Source organism: Phaenicophaeus curvirostris, chromosome 8 (genome assembly GCF_032191515.1).
Source record: "Phaenicophaeus curvirostris isolate KB17595 chromosome 8, BPBGC_Pcur_1.0, whole genome shotgun sequence".
Taxonomy (NCBI): Eukaryota; Metazoa; Chordata; class Aves; order Cuculiformes; family Cuculidae; genus Phaenicophaeus; species Phaenicophaeus curvirostris.
This window is the reverse complement of record NC_091399.1, coordinates 28,032,566-28,057,236: the sequence shown is the minus strand read 5'-3', so window position 1 is coordinate 28,057,236 and position 24,671 is coordinate 28,032,566. Positions and strand designations below refer to the sequence as shown.

Here is a 24,671-nt window from a genome sequence, read left to right as displayed (position 1 = left end):
AGCCTGGTGGGGTCAGGTGGGAGCTGTTGTTCTGCGGAGGTCGGTGGACCTTGGACCACGACAGTGGTAGTGTGCTTCATTTTTCAGCTCTAACTCTGTGGAGTTTTTTTTCCCCTTTACTGTCTGCTGAGAGTTTATAAGTGCCTGCTGCTTTTATATGCTGTCAGCCTGTAGGGTCGGGTACATACGGTGCTTTAGCTACACAAGAGAAGATGCATTAATAAGTGGGAGTCTTGCTCTTTTGTCCCTTTGTCCTTGTATGCACCAGTGTTTATGGTGGTCAGTGCTTTCAGTGACTGTGTTAAGGAGCTCCCCAGGCTTAGATCCGTGGCTGCCTGTATCCTTATTTTATTAATGCAGTGAGTGGGTGTGCGTCTTTCAGTCAGCAAGCCAAGTATCTTGCCTTCAACTTCAGCAGAGTGGATGAAAAGTGGTTCTGTGATTTCCACCAAATTTAGGCCATAGCAGCAGATGTGCAATCCCTGCCGAACTCCCTGCTCAGAGTGGGTAGAGAGAGGATGGACAGACCACCTTGGCAGTTGTAGCCTAAGCTTAGAGGGCTTTCTAGGAGGAAGATATCCCTAAAATCAAAAACCTGCTGTGGAAGGAGGTTATGGAGGTCTGCTAGGAAGCAGGATGCAAGATGTCTTCTGTGTGCTCTCTGTGAAGCCTTTATCAAGGCAATCCTAGCTGAAAGCCGGGATAGAAATGCAGAACGTGACTCACAAAATAACAGACTGTCACAATCCTATCCAGAGGTGGATAGTGGAGATGTGCCCATGCCTGCCTGTTCTATCCAGATATCCCCGTGTAGTGGCTTTCTTCTTGCACATTTTTGTGTAGCTGTTAAGCTCAGTACATTAGAAATCACCTGCCAGAACCTTTATTAAGGATGATCATGGATTGCTGAAAAAATGAAGAAATTTGGCCTTGTTCCCCATGGCAACTTTAACTCAGCATTCTTGTACGTAAATATTACAGTGGAATATTAATCTGAAATTATCTGTCTTCATGCATCTGAAATTAAAGAGATGCCATTCTTTTTTTACTCACTTTTACAGTATCTCATGTGCTTCATTGCAATTCTGTTGGACTGTAGTGGAATTTTGTTTTAACCGATATGAAGAATTATGTCTTTATTTTAAAAGAGGTGGAGAGAAGGCCAGTGTTTTGGAGAGGCTTCTGCAGGGTCCCATACCCCAGAGTGGTGTAGCCCTCAAAAGTTGCATTCTCCATGGCAGTTGTTTTGCCTTGGAGACCTCCCTCATTCTCCCAGTAAGTGGTGACAACCTTGCTGTGACCCATATGAATCTGGCAGGGCGAGTTATGACTTCAGTCAACAGAATTAACTGTATTTATTTAAAACCTGATGAGCTAGAGAACACGAACAGTTACTGAACCCAAATCTCCTGGAGAGCAAGACCACAAGACCACCAGGCAAGACATCTAACGCAGGGGAAAAAAATTCAAAGCAATTTCTTATGTAAAGATATAAACCCAGCATTATTAGAGCAACAAGCCTAAAATACCGAAGCACTCAGGTGGCCAGTTGCTGCAGTCCTAACCTGACCCAACCTGCTTGGCTTTCGGCTGGTTATTGACAGGCCGATGAGATGACTACTTTAAAGCAATCAGTCATGTTGCCCTTTCCCTCGCAGCGTGTGGAGACCCCACATCAGTTATGCATCCCGGCGAGCAATTCCCCACCTGTGCTGTTTGAACACTGTATCCTTAGCTGTGCAAACATTACACATCGTTTAGGTGACAAGTTGCTAAGTTAAGTAGACTTGTTGTTACAGCAGAAAGTAGTTGAGCGGCAGTCACCCTGAAAAGAAAAGATCCAGGCTTGCTCAGGAATGTGCAAGTCCACTGTGTTGTGTTTAAAGATTTCTTTGCCTCTCTGTAAAGTCGCTCGTGAGGGTAATGTGTGTGGCTGGAAATGTCACACCACACATGTTTCTGGAGTGAAGGGAACGGGTGCCACAGGTTTGTACATTCATTGTGCTTGTCCTGTTGTGACTCCTGCCCTGTGTATGGCCCTGTACAGTCACCAACGATCCATGTGTGCCGGCTGCTGTTTCGCAGGGTGGGTGTTTTGCATCCCTCCCAGCATGATATTTTAAAACCCAGCAGTGCTCTTCCGTGGTACAGCTCCCATCTAGTGCCGTGCAGGGACATGGCTTTCCAGGCTGCTCTGATTCCTGGGGCATGGTCTTGGCTGTATTAAGGTGGTCTTTTCTTAGTCTTGAACAAAACCTTCAGGATAAAGAGAAAGTGCAGCTCAACTCTTTTGGTGAGTAGGGCACAGGGCACACCTAAGTGTCGTGCTTTTCTTCCCCTTTGTGCCAAGCTGGCTGTGCAATCATTGCCTTTTTGATCTGTGCACTTGTTAGCTGGTAAAACAGCTCTTTGTTATGTTTTTAGTTCCTCTCTGCCAGGCAGAAATGTGCTGTCACCAGCAGATAGTTGCAATGTCTGTAAAACCCTGGGTGTTCATTTACATGTGGTGGCAAGCTCTCTCTACCTGTTCCAGATGTTTCAGCGTTGCTGGGAACATTGATCATTTATGCTGCTCAATATCAGGTGAAGAGGTTGGGGCTTGAAATGGTTTGATAATTCTGCAATGGGGACTGCACAGGGTGGTTGCCTGTGGTAGAGAAGAGTGGACGTGTAGTTGTCATCTTGCAATAGAGCGGTAATGTTTGGGAACGTGTGTGTGTGTGTTGTTTGAACCTGGTTTGAGTGCTAAACTGGCCCCAAAATGACAAGCTTAAATTTTTGTTGGCTGTGTCTGTGGAGATTTTCTGAGTGGTTAAAAAGATGTCAGTAGTGCTTAAAGAAATAAGTTGAAATGTTGATCTCTGGTCCATATTTCTCATCGCAGGTGTGGAAAGAGGAGGTAGGTTTTGCCTAGTTTGTGATGTCTGGGTGCTGCTGGAAAAATCAAAATATTAGGCTGGAGCAAAAATAGTTGCCGTTTATAACCATCAACATTGAAGCAGTGCATCTAGGCTTCAAATAAAATCTACTAATCAAAATAGAAGCCTTTGGAATCTCTGTATTTTTTGCCAATGAGAAGCAAGTGTGTTATTCTAGTCGTGTTGAATTCTGGAGTCCTGGAACTGATGAATTCTTCAAAGGGGATTTGAGCTGATGTTTGGTTGTAGAAATCCTTCTCTTACAGGAAGGTGTAGAGATGTTTGAAATTGATGGGAGAGAGGTCTAGTAAATAAGCCATGTGAAGTGGAGTTTCGTAGCCCAGTGCAGCTCCTGCAGAGTCATTTGAGAAGCCCAGTTGGGCGTTTTCATGAAGAAGAGTTGGTCCATTTCAGTTGACCAATGTTGGACATAAATGTTGCAGTTCTGGGTGCATTTTGTTGATTTCCTGGCAATCCTCTGCTGGGTTGGTTTCACCAGGGTTCAAGAAATTGTAGTGGATGATTCCAGTTGCTGACCACTAAACAATGACCTTAACCGTATTTTGATGGAGCTTTGGTTTGGGGAAGCGTTTTGATGCTTCTCCTTGGTCCAGCCACTGAGCAGAAACCGTCAGTTGTTATATAGAATCCATTTTCCATCACATGTCACAATGTGATTGAGAAATGGGTCGTTTTTGTCATGCAAAACAAGCACAGAGCAGACTTTGTAACAGCAATTGTTTTATTTTCCGTTCAGCTCATGCGAAACCCATTTGTGGAACTTTTTCAATTTTCCAGTTTGGTGCAAATGTTGAACAATATTTGAATGGTCGACATTTAGTTCTCCTGCAACCTCTTGAGTTGTTTTGTGTGGGTCTGCTTCAGTAATGACCCTCAGTTGGTTGCTGTCTATCACAGAAGGATGCCCTCAATCCTCTCATCTTCAAGGCTCTTGCTTCCATTATGAATTTTTTTGGAACCAGTGTCAATCTGTGCATTTGTTTACAGTCCCCTGGCCAAACACTTGGTTGATATTGCTGGCAGTTTCTGCTGCTTTATGTTGCCTTTGAACTCATCCACCAAAATCGCTTGAATTTGCTTTAATTTGACAACGTAATATAAAAAAAATAAACAGTGAAAACAAATCCATTAGCATAAATCAGTAGAGTGATTTTCACGCTTTGGAATGGTAACTACCTGAACACAGTTAAATAGAAGTTTAATCCAGAATAAGCATCACAGTTTACAATGACAAAAACTGCAATTATTTTTGCACCAACCTAATCGCTTTGTCGATTTTGGCAGGTGAGCTGATGCTGATGTTGAGAGGCAGGAACCAGCCTGGGAGCAAATGACTACCAAAAGTTTTGTTCAGGATGGCAGGAGAAGGGTTGTGAGCCAGCTGTCGAGATTTCAGGTACAATGGCAAGTATGAAAGAAGTCCCAAAGACCCCAGTGATAAGTTTAAGGAGAAAATGTCATTTGGGAGACACGTGGATCCTCCTTTTCTTGGTGCTGTAAGAAGAGACCTTGGCTGAGGAAGCGTTTCACTTTGTACTCCGTACTTCAAAAAAAGAAATTGAGACCATTTCAGGAGGGTCCAAAAAAGAAATGGTTGAGTGTGGCCAGGGGTCTGTAATGTGCAACTGTGAGCGCGAGCTGGGTGGCATTTGGTTTATGTTTAGTGCAGTGAAGAGGAAGGTGTGTATGATGAGATCTTCCATTTCAAAACCAAGCAAGTCACTGTTCTGGCCTGTGTCTGTTGTTGGTGGGAAGAGCAGTCACGAATTTAAACAACAGCAAGGGCAATTCTGATTAGACTTTAGGAAAAACTTTCCAATGATAAGACTAATGAAACAGGAGGACAGAGTGCCTGGGGAGCGTGTGAGTCTCTCTTATTGGAGTCTGTAAAAACAGCCTAGGCAGTCAGAAATGATATAGGGGGAGGTGATGCTGCCCTCAGGCAGGTGCATGGACTAGATGTCTCTCTTAAAGCTCCAGCTCCTGGAGGCATGTGATTAGATGGGAATTTCAGCTTCCATTAAAGAAAGAGAAATGGTTCCTCGCCCTCTCAGTTGTAAGGAAGCACCTGGAAATAAGAACCAGGTTTGATGCCAGTGCGTGACCTAAAATGCAACTTAAAATTCATCTTTGAGGAAATCCAGCCTTTGACATTGGGCTCCAGTGCCTGAGTGCTGGCAGTTGGCAGTGAGGTTCACCTAAGAGCAGGGGGAGGATGGAACCTTGGATGTTCAGTGATTGGGCAGCAGATTTTTTCGCATCATTTCATCCCAGTTTTTAATGATCTTTCCATATTCCTGCCAGTTTTCTTGAGTTTTGATTTTGATGTGTATTTCCCTTCACACTTTCCTGGGTTACAGCAGTTATTTAAAACATTTAATTGTTGGTGGGGGGTAATGTATGTGTACTTCAAGTCTGGTAGTGATGGGAAAAGAAATGTGGGGGTCAGCTGCTTCCCCAAGGACCTTTTGACAAGGTTAATCAGTAACTTAGCTGGGACAGAAGCACTGAGAGACTCCTTACCATGTGTGTTGAACGCATCCTTTAGGAAGCCGTCGTATCCCTGATTCAGCAGAAGTCCTGCTGTCCCCACTGCAGAGGTGTTGCCTTTATGGTGCTTGTTTTGGTTGGTTTAATAATAATTTAGGAGTGGGGAAAAGACCTATAAGGTCATCTTGGTTACTGTCCCTGGAGGCCAGTGCAAGGCTGCTCACTTGGAAACAGCTTTAGTTAAAATAATAATTAAGGCAGAGAATGGAAAGTGGGGATGCAGATCTGTTAGGCCAGTGCTGTCCTTACTACGTCCCTTTGCAATTTTAATTGCCTTGGAAAAAAAAGGAAAATCACAAGGCTTTAAAGGCTCTGATTCTTGTGCTCTTCAACCCCCCCACCCCCTCCTCGATCTTGGAGGCATCAACTCTCATCTGTCAAAGTGTAAATCAGCAATTAAAACACAAACAGCGAAATGCCAAAGATGACCTGAAGCACAAAGCAACTGACAAACAAGTCCGGACAAATCGGCGGATAATTTATAAGCATTGCCCTAAAATCTAATTATTTGGCAATTCGAATTTGCAGCCGGCCAGGGCTGTGCAATAAATTTAACCCGCCATAAATTATTTAGGAGCAGCCCATGGTGTAAATCAAAAACACGAGTGTTTGTTTAAGAAATAAGCTCCTTGTGCATAAAATGACGTTTTTTTTTCTTTCCTTTAAAGAGGAGAGGAGAAAAGCATCCCTGAACAAAATGAGCTGGTGCACTGCCTATCCCCTCTCCACATGGAGTCCCTTGTGTCTCCTGGCCATACCTTTTTTGAAGGTGTATAGGGGTCTTTTGGTTGGAAGTTTTATGCTTTTCCTTATCAGAAAAAAACACTTTCTCTCAATGGCCTCTGCTTGTTTTTATTGCATTTTGAACAGTCAGCTTTGATTTTTATGGGTATCTTTTATTCTTGTGTTTATTAAACTTCTTTACATGGGGGTTGGCATAAGAGATAAATAATTCTCTGGTAGTTTCTGAACTGAATAGGCCACACAGTCTTCCTCAACTACACGAATCAATGTCCTAAAATGTGCCCTGTCCGTTTCATACGTGGGCTTCTAGATTAAAAGGTTTTGAGAGCCGGGAAGTTCTTGCTGGGCACTGTGTTCTTTTCATCCAGTGATGTTAGTGCTCCCTAGATCCAAAAGGAAAGGCAAAAAGATTCCTCTGTGTGAATTAGTGTAACTTCAGATGCCTTCTTCTCTGAACTCCAGCAATCTGTCCGTTACAGGAGATTATTTAGCGAGTATAGTTGTGTGCTTATTCATTTCTTTTATTAGCAACAAGATCAAGACAGCTGAATTTGTGCATCTCTGCTCTGGTGTTAAAGGGAGAGGAGCTTCCTTTAGGACGGTTGGGTAGGGAAAGGTTGGGTTTGTAGCAGTGTTTTGACATATCCTTATGAATTTTTTAAATGCCTCTTAAAAGGAAGTCTCTGGCCACTCTGCATTTACCCTACGGCCTCCCGCAGCTACGCAGCCCACGAGCCTGGGACAGCCAAGCTGCATGGGAGGCTTCCTCCTGGGACCTCTGTTTGGGGACACACACCTCCATGTCTTTTTTGTTTAAAGGCAAAAATTCTGAGCAAGCTGTCACACAGATCTGCTTGAAGTAGCGTGAAATCATAAACACAAGATTGCTGTAAACAGAGTGGACCTGGTAATAGATACGTATAAGCCTCCGGCTCTGTAGGTTCCTATTGTTAGCGTGTTTGGGGGCGCAGCTGAGAGGAGGGACAGGGTGCTGATGTCTTTTTCTTTAAGCGTGTTAATATTGATTTTAGAAGCTCTGTGTTCCAACAATATAAATGCAAATGCCTGTAATTGGGAGCCGCGTGCAGAATTTCTCAACAGAAAACATGTTCAACTTTTCATGACAATGAAAGGAAAATAAAAAGCTGCTTATTTATTGCTGGTGGTTTGAATCCTGGATTTCCTTTCAAGTTACTCTGCAGTGCTAAATAAAATACCTAATTGCAGTGCTCGCAAAATTCAAATGGGTACATTTGTTCTTCTGGTGGCTCGCGGCTATTTGCAGCCTCTGGACACCCTCAGCATTATTTCAGCACATCCATAACTTCTGATTGTGCTATTAGGGAAAGCTGGGAGGGGGCAGGGGGAAAGACTCAGAAGCACCAAATGCTGCTGGCGCAAACCACTGCCAAAGTTGGAACGTGGTTGGAAATGTGTGAGGATCTCAAGGTATTGCTTATGGATGATCAGGCCCTGATAAAAGAAAGGAAATATGAGCAACCCTCTCCTTTTAATTCCCTTGTGTCACTCATCTCTGCCTTTCCCACCTGGGTAGAAGCAGTGAAGGTCCTTGACGGTGGAGATTGAGCTGAGTGTGTTCAGCTCACCAGGCAGCTGTGAAATGTGAGAGTGCCCTGCTGCCTGCCTGCAGCCCGGGCTGTTGGGGGTTTTGTGCGTGTGTGTCTAAGTGCTCACCATTTCATAATAATTACTAATGAAATTCTAGATCTCTAATAACATTTTGGATATCTAAAGCAAACCATATGCTTGTAAAAAAAAAAAAGAGAGGGGGGAAAAAAGTGGAAACAGATCAACTTTAAGCCATAAATTCTTGGTAATAGAGGCCTCTCTTTATTTTTTTCATCCCTTTCTGTTTATGTTTGATAGATATTTTTGTTTCTGCAGGAATGTCAACTCTTAATTTCATGATGTATCATGGGCTTAAGAAAATTGAATTTAATAAAGGCAAAAGATGAATGGCACCTTTAAAGGTCCCAACACTTGTCTTTATTAGCAGGACAAACTGCAGAGTCTCCAAACACTGCTTCTCTCCAAATGAAAGTTTAAATGAAAAGTACAGCAGTGTCACAGGTTAAATTTCATTGCAGGACTGGCTAACGTCGTTAGAGAGGAGTGGGGCTGATTTCATGGGGCTGGTATCTGTTGCCTTAGATACCAGTGGAGCAAACACAGCCAGAGACTGGAAAAATCTGCTACAGGAAGCATGCAGATGAACAGCTTTTTGGGAAAGGTCCTTTACCACTTGCTTCAAAAACTGACCAAATAAGCCTGAAAGAGTGGCTGTGTTTTCTCCTGAGACACTCAAGTCACTCCTGGGGTTCCACCCCCTCTCCTGGCTGCCTGCTTCCCACAGACCTGCAGTAGTTTTGAATATTGTTAAATTTTCCACGTTTTTTCTGGTACAGCTTTTTATTTCCTCTGTCTGTCTTAATCCGACCCTCCTGGAAGTGCTTTTTGCCTTTGGTTCTGGAAGACGATGGACGCCTTTGTGTATCAGATCAGTGGCAAGGCTGTCTTTCAGTCTCGCTTTGCATCCAGCTGCTTGATGGCCCCTGAGGATGTTTCTGGTCCCTTAGGACTGATCTTGGCATTGCAATGCAGCCCTGCTGTGAAATCCAGCCGGTGCGTGTCCCTCTCCACGAGGGGGAATGGTCGTCTTCCCCTGCTATGGGCTTGCCTGCTTCCCTGGTTGGAGTGCAGACCTAGAGGGGCAACAAGGTGCCCCATCCTGATTTGAAGGATGGGCTTGTGTTATCCTAGGGTTTAGCCTGGCTCTGTTATGATGTCCTGTTCTTTGGCTTCAGACTGTGTAGTCCTTTTTCCTTCTGAACAGAAACTTGCTGCGTTCAGAGCCTCTCTCTGGTACCTCTTTCAGAGGGAGGATCAGCTACGTTCAGCGTTTCTTACCCAGGTTGAGTTTCTCGTGTGTGACTGGGGCTGGTGAGCTTGGCTGCACCACAACAGGCAATCTGGGTGGTGCTCAGGTGTTTTGCCTCTGTCCTCCTCCCCTTCCAGCCTATAGGTGGAGTTTCTTCTCTTTTTTGGGGAAACTTGGTGACTCCCAGTGGGAAAGGATGCACCCAAACCTCTGCTCTGCGTTAGCCTGCACAGCACACAATGAGTCTCCTCTCCCTGGTAGCCAATGACAATACAAGGGAAAGTGGCCTCAGGACACACCAGGGGAGATTTAGAGTGGACATTAGGAGGAATTTCTTTGCTGAAAGTGTTGTCAAGTATTAGAAGAGGCTGCCCAGGGAGGTGGTGGAGTCACCGTCCCTGGAGGTGTTTAAAAGACAAGTAGATATTGTACCTGGGGACATGGTCTAAGGGCAGACTTAGCAGGGCTGGATCGATGGTTGGACTCAATGATCTTAAAGCTCTTTTCCAACTGAAACCATCCTGTGACTGCAGCACAGCCGACCATGGGGAAATGGTTAAGCCCTGTGTCCTCTGCAGCTTGACTGCTTGCTCTCTACACCTAGGCACTTCAGCACTGTCAGCGCTCTATTTCATTTTAATCTTTTTCCTAACTTTCCATCTCAGCAGCACGTGTTCCCCACATGCCCTGGACTGGGCTGTGTGCTTGGTGCTCTGGGGAGCTGCTTTGCTGCAGCCATGGGCTCTGCTTACCACAGCAATCAGGTGTTTCTTCTGGCTATTTAAATTATTTGTCATTTTAAAAAAATATTTGTTGGTTTACCATCCAGCTTCTTGCCCTCCCTCTGCCTACTGGCACCATGGTCTCATCAGCTTATATGTGTGACCTCACATAAGAGGTTTCTGCCTGCAGGTCAGGAGGGTTGCAGCCAGGGTCCAAAAACTGTGTTGGTTCCTTTGCAGTGGCTGCGTTTTTCACATGCTAATTTTACTCACAGGAGTTAGATACCTTTTTTTTTACTTTTTATTATTTCTTATTTGTCTCTTCCAGATGTTTTCAGGCAGTTTTTTTGTTGTTGTTAAACTAATTCCATTCATGTTTTAAAAATTTATGAAAGCGCTAATAAAAATGTCAAAGTGGTAAAAATGTTAGCTTTTGCTCTGCTTTGATTAAATTTTGCAAACTGTTTTTGAATATTAAAAAGCAATATTTTTTTTTATTCTCTCTCCCTCTCTCTCTTTCTCTCCAGAAGTGATTTCAGAGGCTTGTTGCATGGATATCACTCAGCAGGCTCATTTGCACTCCAGAACCTTGGTGCCATGCATCTCTATTAAATAACATAGACAAATTATTCTTTAAAGACACCAAACAAATTGTCACTTCTCCTCTTACATTAAACTGGAAGGAAGAGAGGGAGTGGAGGAGGAGGGGGGTGAACACAAAGGATTTTATCGCTTTTATTCAGTGGTCGGCTTGTTTAATTTCATGTATATTTTTCAATAATTGAGAAATCCATCGCAACTGTATTTGTTTAAACTTTTTATTAACAGGTCCATGTAAATTTTTGATTGCTGATTATTCAAATAATTGAACATTCTTCTGATGAAGGAACGTTTTTATTTCCCTATCAGCATAAATTGGCTACAAAGAGGAAAATTAAGCAGGGCTTGCTACTGTGTCGTATCCCATAGGGATGGATGGGGGCTGGGGGCTTCCTGCTCCTCTCCTCATTCTGCTGGAGAGCAGTGCTTCTCAGCTTCTCCTGGGAAGGAGGTGCATCGTGTAGGAGCTCCTGTTGTCTGTCTGTCTGTGTCCTCTGAGAGGACACCAAAGTGGAGAGGATGGGACTGCTTTTGAGGCAGGCATGGGCCCTATCCTTGCTAAACAGCCATGAGCCCATTGCAAGTGTCTCTGTTTCCTGAATTTTGCTAGCACATGTGAATGATGCCATCATCCTTAGGTTTGGTGTAGGCAGTGATGTGTGTGGTTGCAGTGCTGAGCATGCAGGCATCCCTGCTTCGATGAGCGTTGGCATCCTCTTCTGCGTTCACGATATTGGATGTGCTCTGTGCACCACTTCCTCCCTGGTAGTGCAGAGCCTGGCTTTGTTTGGGACTGTCAGGCCTCTCTTTTTACAGCCAGCTTGCTAGGTGGGATCATTTCCAGCTTCATTTTCTGTTTGTTTTAAATGAACAGCTGCTTTTCTTTTTGCCCTATTCAGGAAATCATCGAATTCCCTATCCTGAAGCTGAATGGCAGGACGATGGAGATCGAATCCACCTTTCACATGTATGTTCAGCCTGTGGTGCATCCCCAGCTTACGCCCTTCTGTACAGAGGTAAAGTGCAAAGGTTCCCTGGTGCTCCAAGAGTCTCCCTGGGAAGCAGGTTTCCATTGCACCAGGGGTTGGGGTCGCCTCTTCATGGTGTGGCTGCAAGGCAGCGTGTCCTGCCAGCCTCGAGCTAAGGACAAGGGGAATCATTTTTTGTCATTTCTGTAGCATGTAAAGACCTCGGTTTGGATTGATAAATGACTTTATCATCTGCTGACTAAGATGAGTCATATTTACAAGTCATGAACATCTTCCTGGGTGACTACAAAATAAAAGCACTCATGTTAGCTGATGCTTAAAATCCTGCAACCTCTCTGTGAGCTCTTCATGATTTTGCCGTGCTGTTCTTTGGTGGGGAAGGTCAGAGAGAGCATGGTCCGAGGGAAGAAAGTGCCGTACTGGTGCATGGTTCAGAGGCTCTAAATGACTCTCCTGTGGGCCTGCCTGTTGGGATTTGATGAGTCCTTCAGAGCAGTAGGGTAACTCACCTGTGTGTTTTTAAGACTCTTTTTGATGTCGTGCTTGTGGGGCACTTGAAATGATTGCTGGAGAAGTGGCCTCTTGTTACTTGGTTACTCTCATCGCTGAGGACAGCTGCTCTCGAGCTGCGGCCACTTTTCCCCAGATACAGATGAGAGGATGAAGGTGGAAAATGCAGTCCCTTACGGTTCAAAGGAATAGAGGAACAGAGGTTGGTTTTAGTTTTGTGGGGTTTTTATATTTTCTTCGTTCAAGACAAAGTTAACTGTTTCTGTAAGTATGTTCTTCCTCCCTGCTGTAGCAATTAAAACAAAGTTTCTAAGTTCCTTGTGCTTTGGGCTTTTTTTTGTGTTACTCTGCTGGTTTGATATTGACCATCTTGGCAACTGAAGTAGTATGGGAATCAGGGTATCCAAATTCTTCCTTCTGTCCTGGTCTCATCCAGGATTATCAAAACCACTGTGTGTTTTCCCTGACCTCTGTGGCTGCAGATTTAGGTCTTTGAAGTGCTTGTCCCATGTGTATTAACTCGATAAGAAATGGCTCCTCTGTGTTAGGTGGAGTCCCCTCCAGCACCAACCAGCCCCTTCCGTGTTTCCACATTGTAAAACAAATACTTCTCTTTCTTTTTTTATTCTCTTGTAACTAAAAACCAGCTGAAGGTATTTTATTTAAACTTTAAAAAAAAAAAAAAGTCTAAGCAGAGAAAACGTTATTCCCAGGAGAGGGGCTTTCAGCAAGCTATAAATGTGTGAAAACAGAGGGCAATAATGGAAACGGTTTTGCAAGCTTAATACTAGAAGGCTGGACAACTACTTTGGCTGTCAGTATCCCTGTGGGATGTGGTGGACATGTGCTTGTGCAAATGTGATAAATCTCACAGCTTGCACCTGATCTTTGCTAAGAGCAACATCATCTTATAGAGTAGAGCCCCGAACTTCCATTTTGCATGGCATCTAAATTCTAGAGAGAAGTTGTCTCACTTGTGAACCCCCACCAAAATTCCCTTTTTTTTTAAAATTCCTCTGTTGCATCTGTCCCTCTGCTGCTAAACATTGCATCTCTCGTGTTGCACAAGAGTCTGCATGACTTGCATGATGTGTCTGTCTGAGTTGAATGGAGCCTTCAGCCTGCTGCTACCTGAGAACATCGAGAGAGGTTCTCTGGACACCGAGCTTGTGACAGAGACATTCAGCCCATCCAATGCGCCCTCACTGCAGCAGCAGTTTCTCTGTTTCTCTTGCTCGCAGGAGCCTGGAGCAGCAATTTGTGTCTCTGAAAGCGTCTCCTGCATGGAGCCCTTCAGCAAGTGAAGGCTCTGTGTGTGTGTGTGTTGGCCGTGCACTTGCAGGAGTCCCCAGGACGGGTGTAGGCATCCCAGCTGCAGATTCTGCTGCTGACGTTGGTGCCTTGTGTCCAGAATTGAATAAAAACAGACAGTGCTGAGGCCAGCAGGCAAAGAGATCATCACAGAACCACCCCCCGTGGTGTGTACTGGTGGCACAAAATGATCCAACTCACCAGGTTTGGCAAGGGTATTTAGCAGGGTGAGTTAGGGAGATGGTTTCACAGAATCACAGAATAACCAAGTTGGAAGAGACCCACCGGATCATCGAGTCCAACCATTCCTATTGATTCCGGTTTGAATCACAGCCTGGAAGTCACCAGCTCCTGGGCAACCCTCACTGTGCCTGTGCTGCTCAGTGCACAGCGTGGGCCCTGTCCCTCTGGGTTTGGCAGTGAGGTCCAGGGAGTGGGCTCACGGAATGATAGGGGTTGGAAGAGACCTCTAGAGATCATCCAGTCCAACCCATCTGCTAAAGCAGGTTCACCTTGAGCAGGCTGCACAGGAGCACATCCAGGTGGGTTTTGAATGTCTCCAGGGAAGGCGACTGGGGATCATGCTGGAGGGGTAACTGGGCTTGTCACTGAGCCCCGTATTTGGGGCTGACTTTGAAACCCTGCCCTGAGAGCCACAGGTGAGCTGTTTGTACTGAGGACCTTGTTAAACAGTTGTAAAAATATCTGTTTGTATTTACAGCCATGTTTTTTTTGTGGGGGCTGTCATGGCTGTGTAGAGACCTGTGGGGTCCCTGATGCAGTGGATGTAGGTGCCTCTGAGACCAGGGGGATGCAGCTGGGATGTGTTGCGTGTCCAGCTCCTGCTGCTCACACAGCTCCAGCACTTGCCATTGACTTTCAGCTTTTTTGTGTTTTCCGAAAAATACCCATTTTGCTAAATGCCAGTAAAAGGCTTTGTCTAGGCATCTCTACTTACAAAGGGTGAGATTTATTGGCCTCTTTGTCTACAAAGAAAGACCGGGCCTGATTATCAGATTGTACACCAGAGACAAGTGCTTAGGTAATCAGCAAACTGTCATGGAGCAGAAATACGATGGTTTCCCAGATAAACTCTGTAGGAAAAGCAGTGGTGTTGACATTAGGTGGGAGCTTGTCTGCTGTGCTGCTGCTTTTTCCCCCCGCATTGCTGCTTTTGCAATGAAGCAATAGGACTGCTTCATACAGACCGTGTGTGAGAGGATTTCTGAGGTTGTGTGGCATTACTCCTTGGGTCCGGAGTACCTCTCACATCCCTCTTCTTGAAGAAGACAGCACAGCATGGGACAGGTGTCTGCTGGGGTGGAGAGCTCCTGGTCATCGTCAAGGTGTCCCTTTGCTTTGCTTTTGGTGTGTCTGTGCTCTGCTACTACAAGAGGTTCCTCCAACTCCCCACACCAATGGCCAGGAGCACAACTTCCAGTGCTGTCTCATTCTGTAGCCCTCATCTGGTCCTTGTTCTCTTGACCACCTCCTCCACTTGATGAGGTGTGAGCTGAATATTTAGACAGAGAAGGTGGAAAATGTTTGCAAGTGGTTAAAAGCTGATATTAGGTATATAAAGCTCATCATGCCCTTTGGAAGATGCATGAGGTTTGTCTGATGCCCAAGGAAGTTCACACTAGGAGCTTAAGTGGAAGTTTCCCCCTACACAGAAGGGGTTCGTACAAGCTTTTTCATGGTACTTTGTTCTCTTTTTATGATTAGTTTTTATTGATTTTTTTTTTTCCCTGAAGAAACAGATGCTAGAAGTACAAAAAGATAAATGCCTTACAGCTTGTTAATATACCGAAGTGCCATGTGCTCCTTGGGTTCGCCAGTGAAACTTTACAATTGTGCAGTTTTATGTTTTTATACTTTATCAAAGCTGCAAGACCAGATAATGCTGCAGAGACCCAGTGCACTAGGTCGGGTTTTGCAGATGGATGCAACCGATAGCAGAAAGGATCAGAAAGGGTAAGAGAGTAGAAATCTGGTCCCTTCTGAGCATTCTCTGACCTGTATTGAAAATGTACCCATGGAGCAGTTACATCCCTTTGGATTTGTGTGTGCGATTTCTGCAGCGGGAACCTTGCATGCATGTGTGCTTGGTGATGAGTTCTTATACAGATAGGTTGGTACTTTGGTTGGCGGGGCAGGGAAAGAGGGAAGACGTCTTGGGAAGATCAAGCAGTGACTGTTTGGTGGGATCTCTTTATCTGCCCTCCCATCTGTCCGTGCTCCTAATGGGAAGTGTCTAGGTGGGGCTACTTCACCCTGTTGTCCCATGGCCATTAGGGATGTGGCACTGAACAGATGCAGTCCTGAAGGTGCCCAGAGCACAGTGGGAGCCATTTACATCAGTGCTGGCCGTGATACCAACGGGTTGCCTGTCATCCCTAGTACAAGAAAGGCATCGACCTGTTGTAGTGGGTCCAGAGGAGGGCACAAAAGTGATTGGAGGGATGGAACACCTTTCATATGAGGAAGGGATGAGAGCTGGGGTTATTCAGCCTGGAGAGCAGAAGGCTCTGGGGAGTGCTGAAAGGGGCTACAGGAAAGCTGTGGAGGGGCTCTTGATCAGGGAGTGCAGGGATAGGATGAGAGGGAATGGTTTTAAACTAAAGGAGCATTGTTTTAGACCAGATGTCTAAAGAAGAAGTAAAGAAGACATTTTTTACAATGAGGGTGGTTAAACACCAGCAGAGGTTGCCCAGAAAGGTGGTGGATGCTCCATTCCTGGAAACATTCAAGGTCAGGTTGGATGGGGCTCTGAGCAGCCTGATGAAGTTGAAGGTGGCCCTGCACGTTGCACAGGGGGTTGGACTGGATGACCTTTAAATGTCCCTTCCAACCCAAACCATCCTATGATCCTTTCCCAAAAGCTCATCCTTCCCAGAGGTTTGATTTGAGCTGCCATCTGAGAAGCAGAGCCAATGCTTTAAGGTAGGTGAGTTGTCCTCCTCTGCCAGGTGAATGCAGGGAGAGAAAGACAGCAAGGAAAAGCAAAAAAAACAAGCCAGTGAGCTTTAAAAACTGCTCTAAAGAGCTGTGTGTTAATGTCTCAAATCTATTTGCCTCTAAGTGTATGGGAAGTCTGTAGGTAGCAGCTGTTACCCAATTAAAATACAGATTAATATGAAAACACTTTCTGGAATATAAAAGAGTGTCTGTGTCCCTCCACTTCCTTAAAATTCCACCTCATAATGGCTTGATGAACTTCAGAAACCCACCTAGAGGAACTCTGCATTCTTAAAATTAAAATACTTTCCCTAAAAGGTATATATTACCATTCCGTGGAAGTCACTATGAGAAAATAATCTTTCCACTTACAGCTTATTCAGTGAGTCAGGTATTTGGTATTCATTAAATGTAATTACAGTTTAATTGGAGTTTAAGCTCTTTCTTTTTTTTTCTCCTGTCTCCAAGTTCAGTTCTGTAAGCCAAGCAGCCAAAGAAACGCAGAGGTAGGAACCATTGAGCTTCTATCAGTTGCCACACATTGAATAAAGCAGAGCCCCGTAGTTTGTGAGAGGGTTTATGTTTTACGAGTAGGTTGAGCTGATCTGTGCAGAAGAGTTACTTCTTGGTGGTGAGGGGGCTGTCAGCACCTCTCAACTGGATGCTGTGACTTCTGGAGGCTTGGATTGTGTGTTCCAGCAGCAGGGCATGCTCCTAGGCTGTGTTTGACCTTTATTTTATGAAAGCGTGTGAGATGTGTAGCTTCAGGAATGTGCCATATGAAGTGAAATCCTGTAGTGTGCACTTGCTCTAATAATGATTTTTTTAATTACTTGGGTGCATTGATGGCGAGCTAGTGACCTCCGATATTCGATATGTTAAAAGACAGTTTTGTCAGTTGGAAGGCAGACAGAAAAATTATCTGTTTTCCATGTGCTGCAAGCTATCCTGAGCAGACACAGACAGAGGCCTGTGAGACTGCCATCTCTTTATGCGTGTGTCTAGCTTTAACCAAGCAGTCTGAGTATGGTCAGCAGGACTGTCTGCTGGCAGGACCTGTTCCTAAGGAATCTCCTGAAATACAGACCAGGGTTCTGCAAGAAAGTGGTTTTCTTCCGATTTCGTGTGAGTGCTTTAAATACATTTCCAAAATGCAGAGGGATGCTGAGACAGACTATGGCAAAGCACACGTGCTGGCTGCTCAGCTCAGCACAGGATGACTGGGTCTGCGCTGCATCTCTCTTAACCACAGTGGTCTAGAACAGACCACTGTTCATCTAACTCTGTGAAGTTTCGGTGTCACCATGGTATCAGGGGAGTGACCTGAGACCCCGGTAGTTACCACCACCTGTGTACGTCAGGGCAGCATCAAAACGGGTGAAATCCATGTTGAAAAAGGGCAGCGTTTTGGGCATCGTGCCAGTACATGAAGCTGAGGGCACCACTGCTCCCCAAGTGGATCCTGCCCGGGTTTGCTGGTTTATGGTTGGTAGGAGCCCTGCTACATTTCTGTGTCTGGGATAAAGCCGTGGCCTTGCCCAAGGCTGGCAAGCTGCTAGGCTCACTCTGCTCTGGCTGGCTCCTCAACAATGTCCGTGTGGGTCACAGGGGCATATTTTGGTTGCAGCAGGATGGACAGGAGAGGAAACCTCTCTAACGATCTTTTGAGTGGAGCTTTGATGCGTGCTTTCTGTTTGTCTTTTGTTTCAGCTGACTGGGATTATTCAAGGTATGGTGGATGGGCAGCCAAGCCTCCAGCAAGTGCTTGAGGTAAGCAGAGTAACCTTTAGTTCCTGAACTCTGACCTCTGGTCCTGTCGTCCCCTCTTCATCTCTTTCCCTGTACCCTCCCATTGCTGAGAATCGAACTGCGTAATTTGACTATGATTACAGCTTCATTAGAATAACATTTGCTGTCACGTTGGTGACATGCTGCTGAGAGTATTGAACCATTGATCTGTCATCTCCAGCTGTTCGTGTCAAGGGTGCTGACAAGATATCCAAACTCCTGCCAGTAGATAGGAGAAGAGGCGATTCTTGCTTGAGCCAGTTTTAAAGCACGGAGACATTGCTCGAGACCACTGCTGCGGGAGGTTCTGCCTTCATTTTCTTTCCCCTCCTTCAGCTTTTTATTAAATTATTTTTTTTTCTACCTATTTAAATGCTTAATAATACATGTAGTATAGAAAGAAAATGCCTCTAAAATCTAATCTAGAAGATGTACAAATGCAGATATAGCCCTAATAATGCCATCTGCTTAATGCTGAATTCCTACAAAATTTAGTGCTTAATTAGCTTGGAAGTATTTCTCCATCAATAGCTTTTGTTGGTAGTCAAATAGTGAAGGAAACCTCCTCAAGCAGAGCCTGCTTGGGCTGCAGGTTGGCGTTCGATGCATTGTCTTTGGCAGGATTTCCACTGCTGTGTTACCTAATTGTTCCTAATCAGAATAATTGCAACAATTGCTTATCTAAGGGAATCAAATTAAAGACTTTAAAATCCTCCATGGAGACAGCACTTCATGGGCGCTCATATCAGGGAGTTTAGAAAGGTTACCACTGCTGTACCTCACTCCGAGTAACCTCACACAGGACTGGCTGGGAGATCCCAGCTGCTCAAGGGTAGCAGAAATGTGGCTGAGAGGCTGGATTCTGCTCTGGGGGGAGCTCTACTCCAGGGGGCTGTTGTACAGTTGGTTGCAGAAAGAAGCTCCAGCCTCTGCGAGAAAGGCTGTAACAGTGACACGAGGCCAAAGACAGTGCTGTGCGAAGGTGACATCTTGCATCCATGCAAACCTCGGCTCACACTGATGCTCTCCAGAGAGCGTGTAGCAGCAGTGCGTGTCCGTAAGCATACGGATGCTTGCACCTGCTTCCCCAGGAGGGAGAGCCCTCTTTGCCTGGATGGGTGAACGTAGATTGCTGCTGGAGTATTACAGAGAACGATTTGTTCTGGTTTAGAGTGTGGAAACGTTGCTGTAGATCTTATTTATTTGGACAGAAAAGGTGATCATGGAGCAGCATGTTTATAGGTTAAAATGAGATTCAGGTCAGGCAGCTTCTGGGATCTACTGGTTTATTCAAGAGCAGAAGATGTCCAGCGAGGGAAAAGAGGAGTGCTTTCACTTGGTGAAGCACTGGAAACGCTGCTAGTGAGGGTGCATAATGGCAGCTGGTTGCCTGTCACCTGCTGCCCTAAGATTTTGTACACATCATTTCCTAGTTCTAGCTGGAAAAAGTGTTCATGCAGGGGTTTTAATCTAGGTTAATTCCTCCTGGTTAATCCCTGAGGTGGGTGTGCATCCTTTAGGTTAACAAGGCCCATTTCTGAAGTGGATCCAGAACATCTGTCCCTGTGGGAACCTGATCAGGAATAGTGGGTTCACTTTAAATCCATGCTGTACCCTGAACAAGCACCTCCTCAGAATTGTAAGGAGGAGAAAGAGACCCAGCCTGGAGAGGAAGGGGACATGTGGCTTTGTTTGTTACTGCTGCACAGTGCTGGTGTGTTCCCAGCCCTTCTGTTTCTCCCCATCTCCCATATCCCCTTGGAACTGTATGAATTGGAGCATGTGAGAAGTGCCGTACGTGATGGATGCTGTCCCAGGATGCCCATTCTCCTCTATGGAAAGGGCACAGGTTACCCGTTCTGTGAGCTAATTTGGTACAGGGAGAGGAAGAATGGAGGAGGAATGCCAGGTAACAGCGCAGTTATAGCGTCCCGTTAACACTGCACAACTTCCATCCCTCCACGAGCAGAGCTGCTGCAGTGTCTGATAAGATCACCTCTGCTCTGGTTGCCTGATGTCTCCTATCGGAAATCTTCAAAGGTCCAAACGTGCTGTTGTTGAGATGGCAAGCAAAGAGAGAAGAGAGAGAGGGAGAGGGTGGATAAGATCACAATTTTCTTCTCTCTTGATTGCAAGCAGCTTATCTGAGTTTAACTGTTGTGGCTTGGCCTGTCTCTGCAAAACTCATCCCGTTTTCTTACCTTCTTTTCAGAGGGTTGATGAGTGGATGGCGAAGGAAGGCCTCTTAGATCCCAGCGTCAAGTCGATTTTTGTGACCTGTGGAGACTGGGATTTGAAAGTGATGTGAGTATGGAAGGGGAGGGAGATTTTTCTGGGCTTTATTGCTCCATGCTTGCCTGTAGCATGTACATCTTTGTCTTTACAATCCTTTGACTGTCCCTAATACTTGTTTCTTATGGAAATCATTGTTTGCCATGCATAACTGGGAGTGGAGAGTTGTTTAAGAAAACAGGTGGGTACTGGGTATACAGCAAGATCACTGCCTAGAATATTACCTACAGTGAATGAATCCTTTCAGAACCCCAGGAAGGGTTTAACCTGGAGTTTTGTGATGTTTTCCCTTTTATCCAATATAGAATCATAGGATGGTTTGGGTTGGAAGGGACCTTAAATATCATCCAGTTCCAGCCCTCCTGCCGAAGGAGTGGATGTTTCTGAGCACATACATGGAACTCCATTTCTGTACACCCAAATCAAGCTATGGCCCTTACCTGACTTCTGCATGCAAGGCTTAGTCTCTGTCATCTTGGCACCCTAACTGGATGTGAATCAGTTAGGCTTTGGAAAAAGAGCACAAGCCAAGCCTGGCATGCTTTATCAGAGTTCTTATCATTAAGGTCATCTTCATCAGCTGGGTGACTGTATCTGGAGAGTACCAAGTGGGGACCTGCACTGGGATCTGCAAGTGTCAGTGTATGTGCATGTTTTGTTATGAAAATAGCTAGACCACCAACCTAAAACTGTTATATTAAAACATTGATTTAAATGTCTATGATTTAGATTAGTCTAATCCATAGGGTGTTTTCAGATCAGTGTCACGTTGTGCTGAATTCACTTGGGTTCCTGTAATCTTGCTTCAGCTTTTCATTTCCTCAGAGTGCTGGATAAAGACTCCTGTTGTTATCACACCAGTAAAGCTTGGGCTTGACACATCCAATGCTAAACTGACAGCCACAACTCGTTAGTAGTGTTACTTGGTTTTCATTGTGACATTGGTTTCCCCAAGTTGGAAGCCTAAATAAACCGCACACAGCCTGGGAGCAATCAGCACCAGTTTTTCCCTGCAGAGTAGTCTTTGTAGAGTGGCAGCTCCATGCCTCTTCTTGGTGTGATTAGCAAGACATGAGATACAAGGACTGAAGCAGCAGCACAAGTGCCTAGTGGTGATGAGAAATTTGCCACGCTCCAGACAGTATGTGAGTTTTTGAGTCAAAATCTGGGTCTCTGCTGGGGCTGTGTCCGGAGCTGGTGTATATTGCCAATTCCTTTGTTACTAGTTTAAGTTGAGAACCAGGTTTATTTTTCTTCATATATCATGTTTAAACTTTTATTAGAGAGCAGCACAAAGTCAACTCTAAGGATGTGCTAAACTTTGTTTCTCATCTGTTCTCTTTTCTCAGTTCTTTCCTCCTGTATTGCTGTTCTGAGAGTCCAGTTAACTGCTTTTGGTGATGGTTGTGAGGAACGCAGTTCTCTTTGGTCAATGCCCATCTTTCCATCACTTTCACAGTGGGATAACAAGGTTCCTAGATAATGGCATCCTAACTTGGTGTTTGTGTGGAGTGGACAACCTTCTGGATGTTTTTTTTTTCCACTTCAGAGCTTGATGATAGGCAAATAGAGGTAAAGGTGAGCCCTGGGGGTTCACCCTGGGGTGAACTGCCTCAGCAGGATGTGCAGTTCTGGAGCAGAGATACTCAGTTCACTGTTTGCAGTGGTCTCTCGCATGGATTGTGCCTCACTACTCAGCTGGAAGAGAAGACTCCACTCCTGGCCATGAGGTTGCAGCAAGTGGTTCGTTTCTTCTTCTTCCTTTTAAAAAATTTTTTTAAACCATTAACTTCAGAATTCAATCCTGAAGCATCTCCAGGGCAAAGCAGAAAATACATTTTGTGTTTCCAACCACATGGATAGCGGGAGTCTGGCTGCAGCCGCTCAGTGAGTAGCACATCACGCCGCTCCATCGCCGATTGGGTGCAGCAGCGTGTAGCGTCACATCTGATTAGCGCTGTGCCAGTGAATGAGGCCTGAGTGAGGACTCCCTGCCAGCTCTGACTTGTCTCATTTCCCATTACTTTTATCCGTCACCGCAAATGCCGACTCTCCCTCCTGAACTAATTAAGTTTGCGTGTGTTTAGACACATTGCCAAATAGGGTTTAGCAAAGCAGAACTGAGCATCTCTTTTTAAAGAGGGAAGGCAGAGAGCTGAAACGAGGCTGCTCAGACAGGGAGATAGAACCTCAGAGATGTATATTCCAGGGGATCACCTTGTGCTTCCCTACAAGACTTGTGGCGTAGCTGGTGTCCTTTGCTACCATGTTGAGATCACACGCTGAGCATGGAAAGCACTGGGGCAATGGGAGAAGGTGCTGCATGTCCACCTTTGGAGGAGTGTGTTGGTGGAAGCGTTGCATGATAGAAACTCCACTAGGTTCCAGAGGAATTCAGGACTATAAGGTGAGTGCAGCTCTTCCTGGCTTAGGGAGTAGCAACTTGGGGCAGGTCTGTTCCTAACTCTGCTGTTCCTTTTCTCCGTAGTAATGACAGCTGCTTGCACAGCTGCCTACAAAGCGAGCTGCAGTGTTCTTAGTGTCTCATGTGGTTTGCAGTTACTGCCCTATGTTCTTCTTAGCTAGGCTCTTGGTAGAAGGTCATGCAGCCTTGTTCCTGGCTTCTCCATCAATGACCTGGGCATTTAGTTTGGCTTCTTTAGTGGGTGGAACATGGACGTACAACCTACAATCCTGTCACTGGCAGTTGCGAGGACAAGGTGGACAAATAGCCCTGTCAAAGTCAGGAGTTGCGATGTGCGTAGCACTGCTGAACTACAAGAGGAGCAGTGATTGCCAAGGTATTGCTCCCTCCTGATGGTATCTAACCCTGTCCGAGCCTGCATCATTCAGGATGGAAACTGCTTGGCTCAGGGATCTGAGGGAATGAGGCAACATGTGGCTAAGACTTGCTTTCTCTTGGGTGTTGGAGCTCTTTTGGAAGATCACAGAGCTGTTTGTCTGGCTTCCCTCTGACAACAGGGACCTGTAGTCACAAGGGACTGGGTGCCCAGAAGAAGACACCAAGCATCTGGGAAGCACTCACGGAGGTTCATCATGAGTCAAGGTCCTTGGCTGTGCCACCAAAGGCTTTGTCATGGGTGTGGTGCACCATCAGAAGGAAAGTCCCTGTTGGAGGGATTTGGTTGCTGCCAGAGAGAGCCTGTTGTATGAGACTGCTCAGAAATGGAGTGCAGATCCTCTACTGGCTGTGCTTGAATCAACCAGCTTTCAGCACTCAATGTGTGTGTGAACCAGGATGGAGTCAGGGAGACAGCAGCTCTCCTGCTGCCCCTCCCCTTCCCTCTTGTTAAGATGCAATTTCTTTAACGAGGAAAACCTCTTGAGTAGGAACATCACCTTTCTGAAGGCTTGTCCTGACAAGGCAGTTCAAGCCGACAGAGTCGCATATCAACTTCAGCAAATATCAGTCACTCATTACAGAGACTCTTCTCCCCCCGCACCTCCCAGCAACACCCCTCGTTCCCAGACAAGGGAATGAATCACACTCCTGTTCTTGAATACATCATGACAAGTCGTGGTTCTAATGAGAGAGGGCCATTCATTCTGGGTGGAAAGTTCCCTCTGTCGACACAGAGATGTTATTAATTAAAGAGAGCTACCTGAAGCAAAAGATGAAAGGAGCACCAGACCTGCCAAGCTAACATATGAGTGGGGATACAGCCTCGTTAGGCACACGGTCCTCAGGCCTCCAAGTACTCAGTGGGAGGATTCCTTTAGCCTATTGCAAGGAGCTATCCTCCAAGTTTAACAGCTCCAGGGCCGGATTCAGACACCTGGTGTAGTCTGCTGTAGTGCTCGGACTCATCCTGCACCTTGGAAGGATCTGCCACTAGTCATTAAGCAAATTGCATTGATGTAGCATTGGGTGGTGAGGGTAACGTGCTGCTGAAGGGCTGAGTGAGCTGCTAACTGTCGGAAACGGTTTTAGTAGGAAGAGGGTACTTGGTGTCTGCCGGGGTTGAGCCCTTGTAATGTAAGCTCTTTAGTGTGGTTTCTCTCCTCAGAAATGTCAAATTGCCTCCCTCCGTGCATGGAACCGGATTGCCTGCTCTTAAACACAATGTGAATTAATCTTGGCAACTGAAGAAGCATTTTTACTGTGTCTTCATAGCTACGGAGCTGAGATATGGGGAGGTTTAGTGGAATGCCTATGGCCATGCAGGCAGGCAGAGAAAGGAGCTGAGGCCACGTGTGTTGAATCTCTGACTTGCACCTTAACATGAGGAGCATCGGTTAATCTTTCCCCTTCAGGGTTTGGGTCATTCTGCAAACACACCGAACATAGGTGAATATGCATGTAGGCTTTGGTCTATGCTTCTAATGTGAAGATGCTTGGATTGCACTT

General features: G+C 45.6%; 1 protein-coding gene across 2 annotated transcripts in view; it reads left to right on the top strand.

Moving 5' to 3' along the window:
* Nucleotides 1-24,671, top strand: part of ERI3 (ERI1 exoribonuclease family member 3) — a 140,942-nt gene that overhangs the window by 12,734 nt on the left and 103,537 nt on the right. For both annotated transcript variants that reach the window (XM_069862991.1, XM_069862992.1), the window contains exons 3-5: nt 11,354-11,470; nt 17,933-17,992; nt 20,223-20,314. In XM_069862991.1, the coding sequence (XP_069719092.1) occupies nt 11,354-11,470; nt 17,933-17,992; nt 20,223-20,314 (269 nt within the window). The remainder of the gene's footprint in view (nt 1-11,353; nt 11,471-17,932; nt 17,993-20,222; nt 20,315-24,671) is intronic.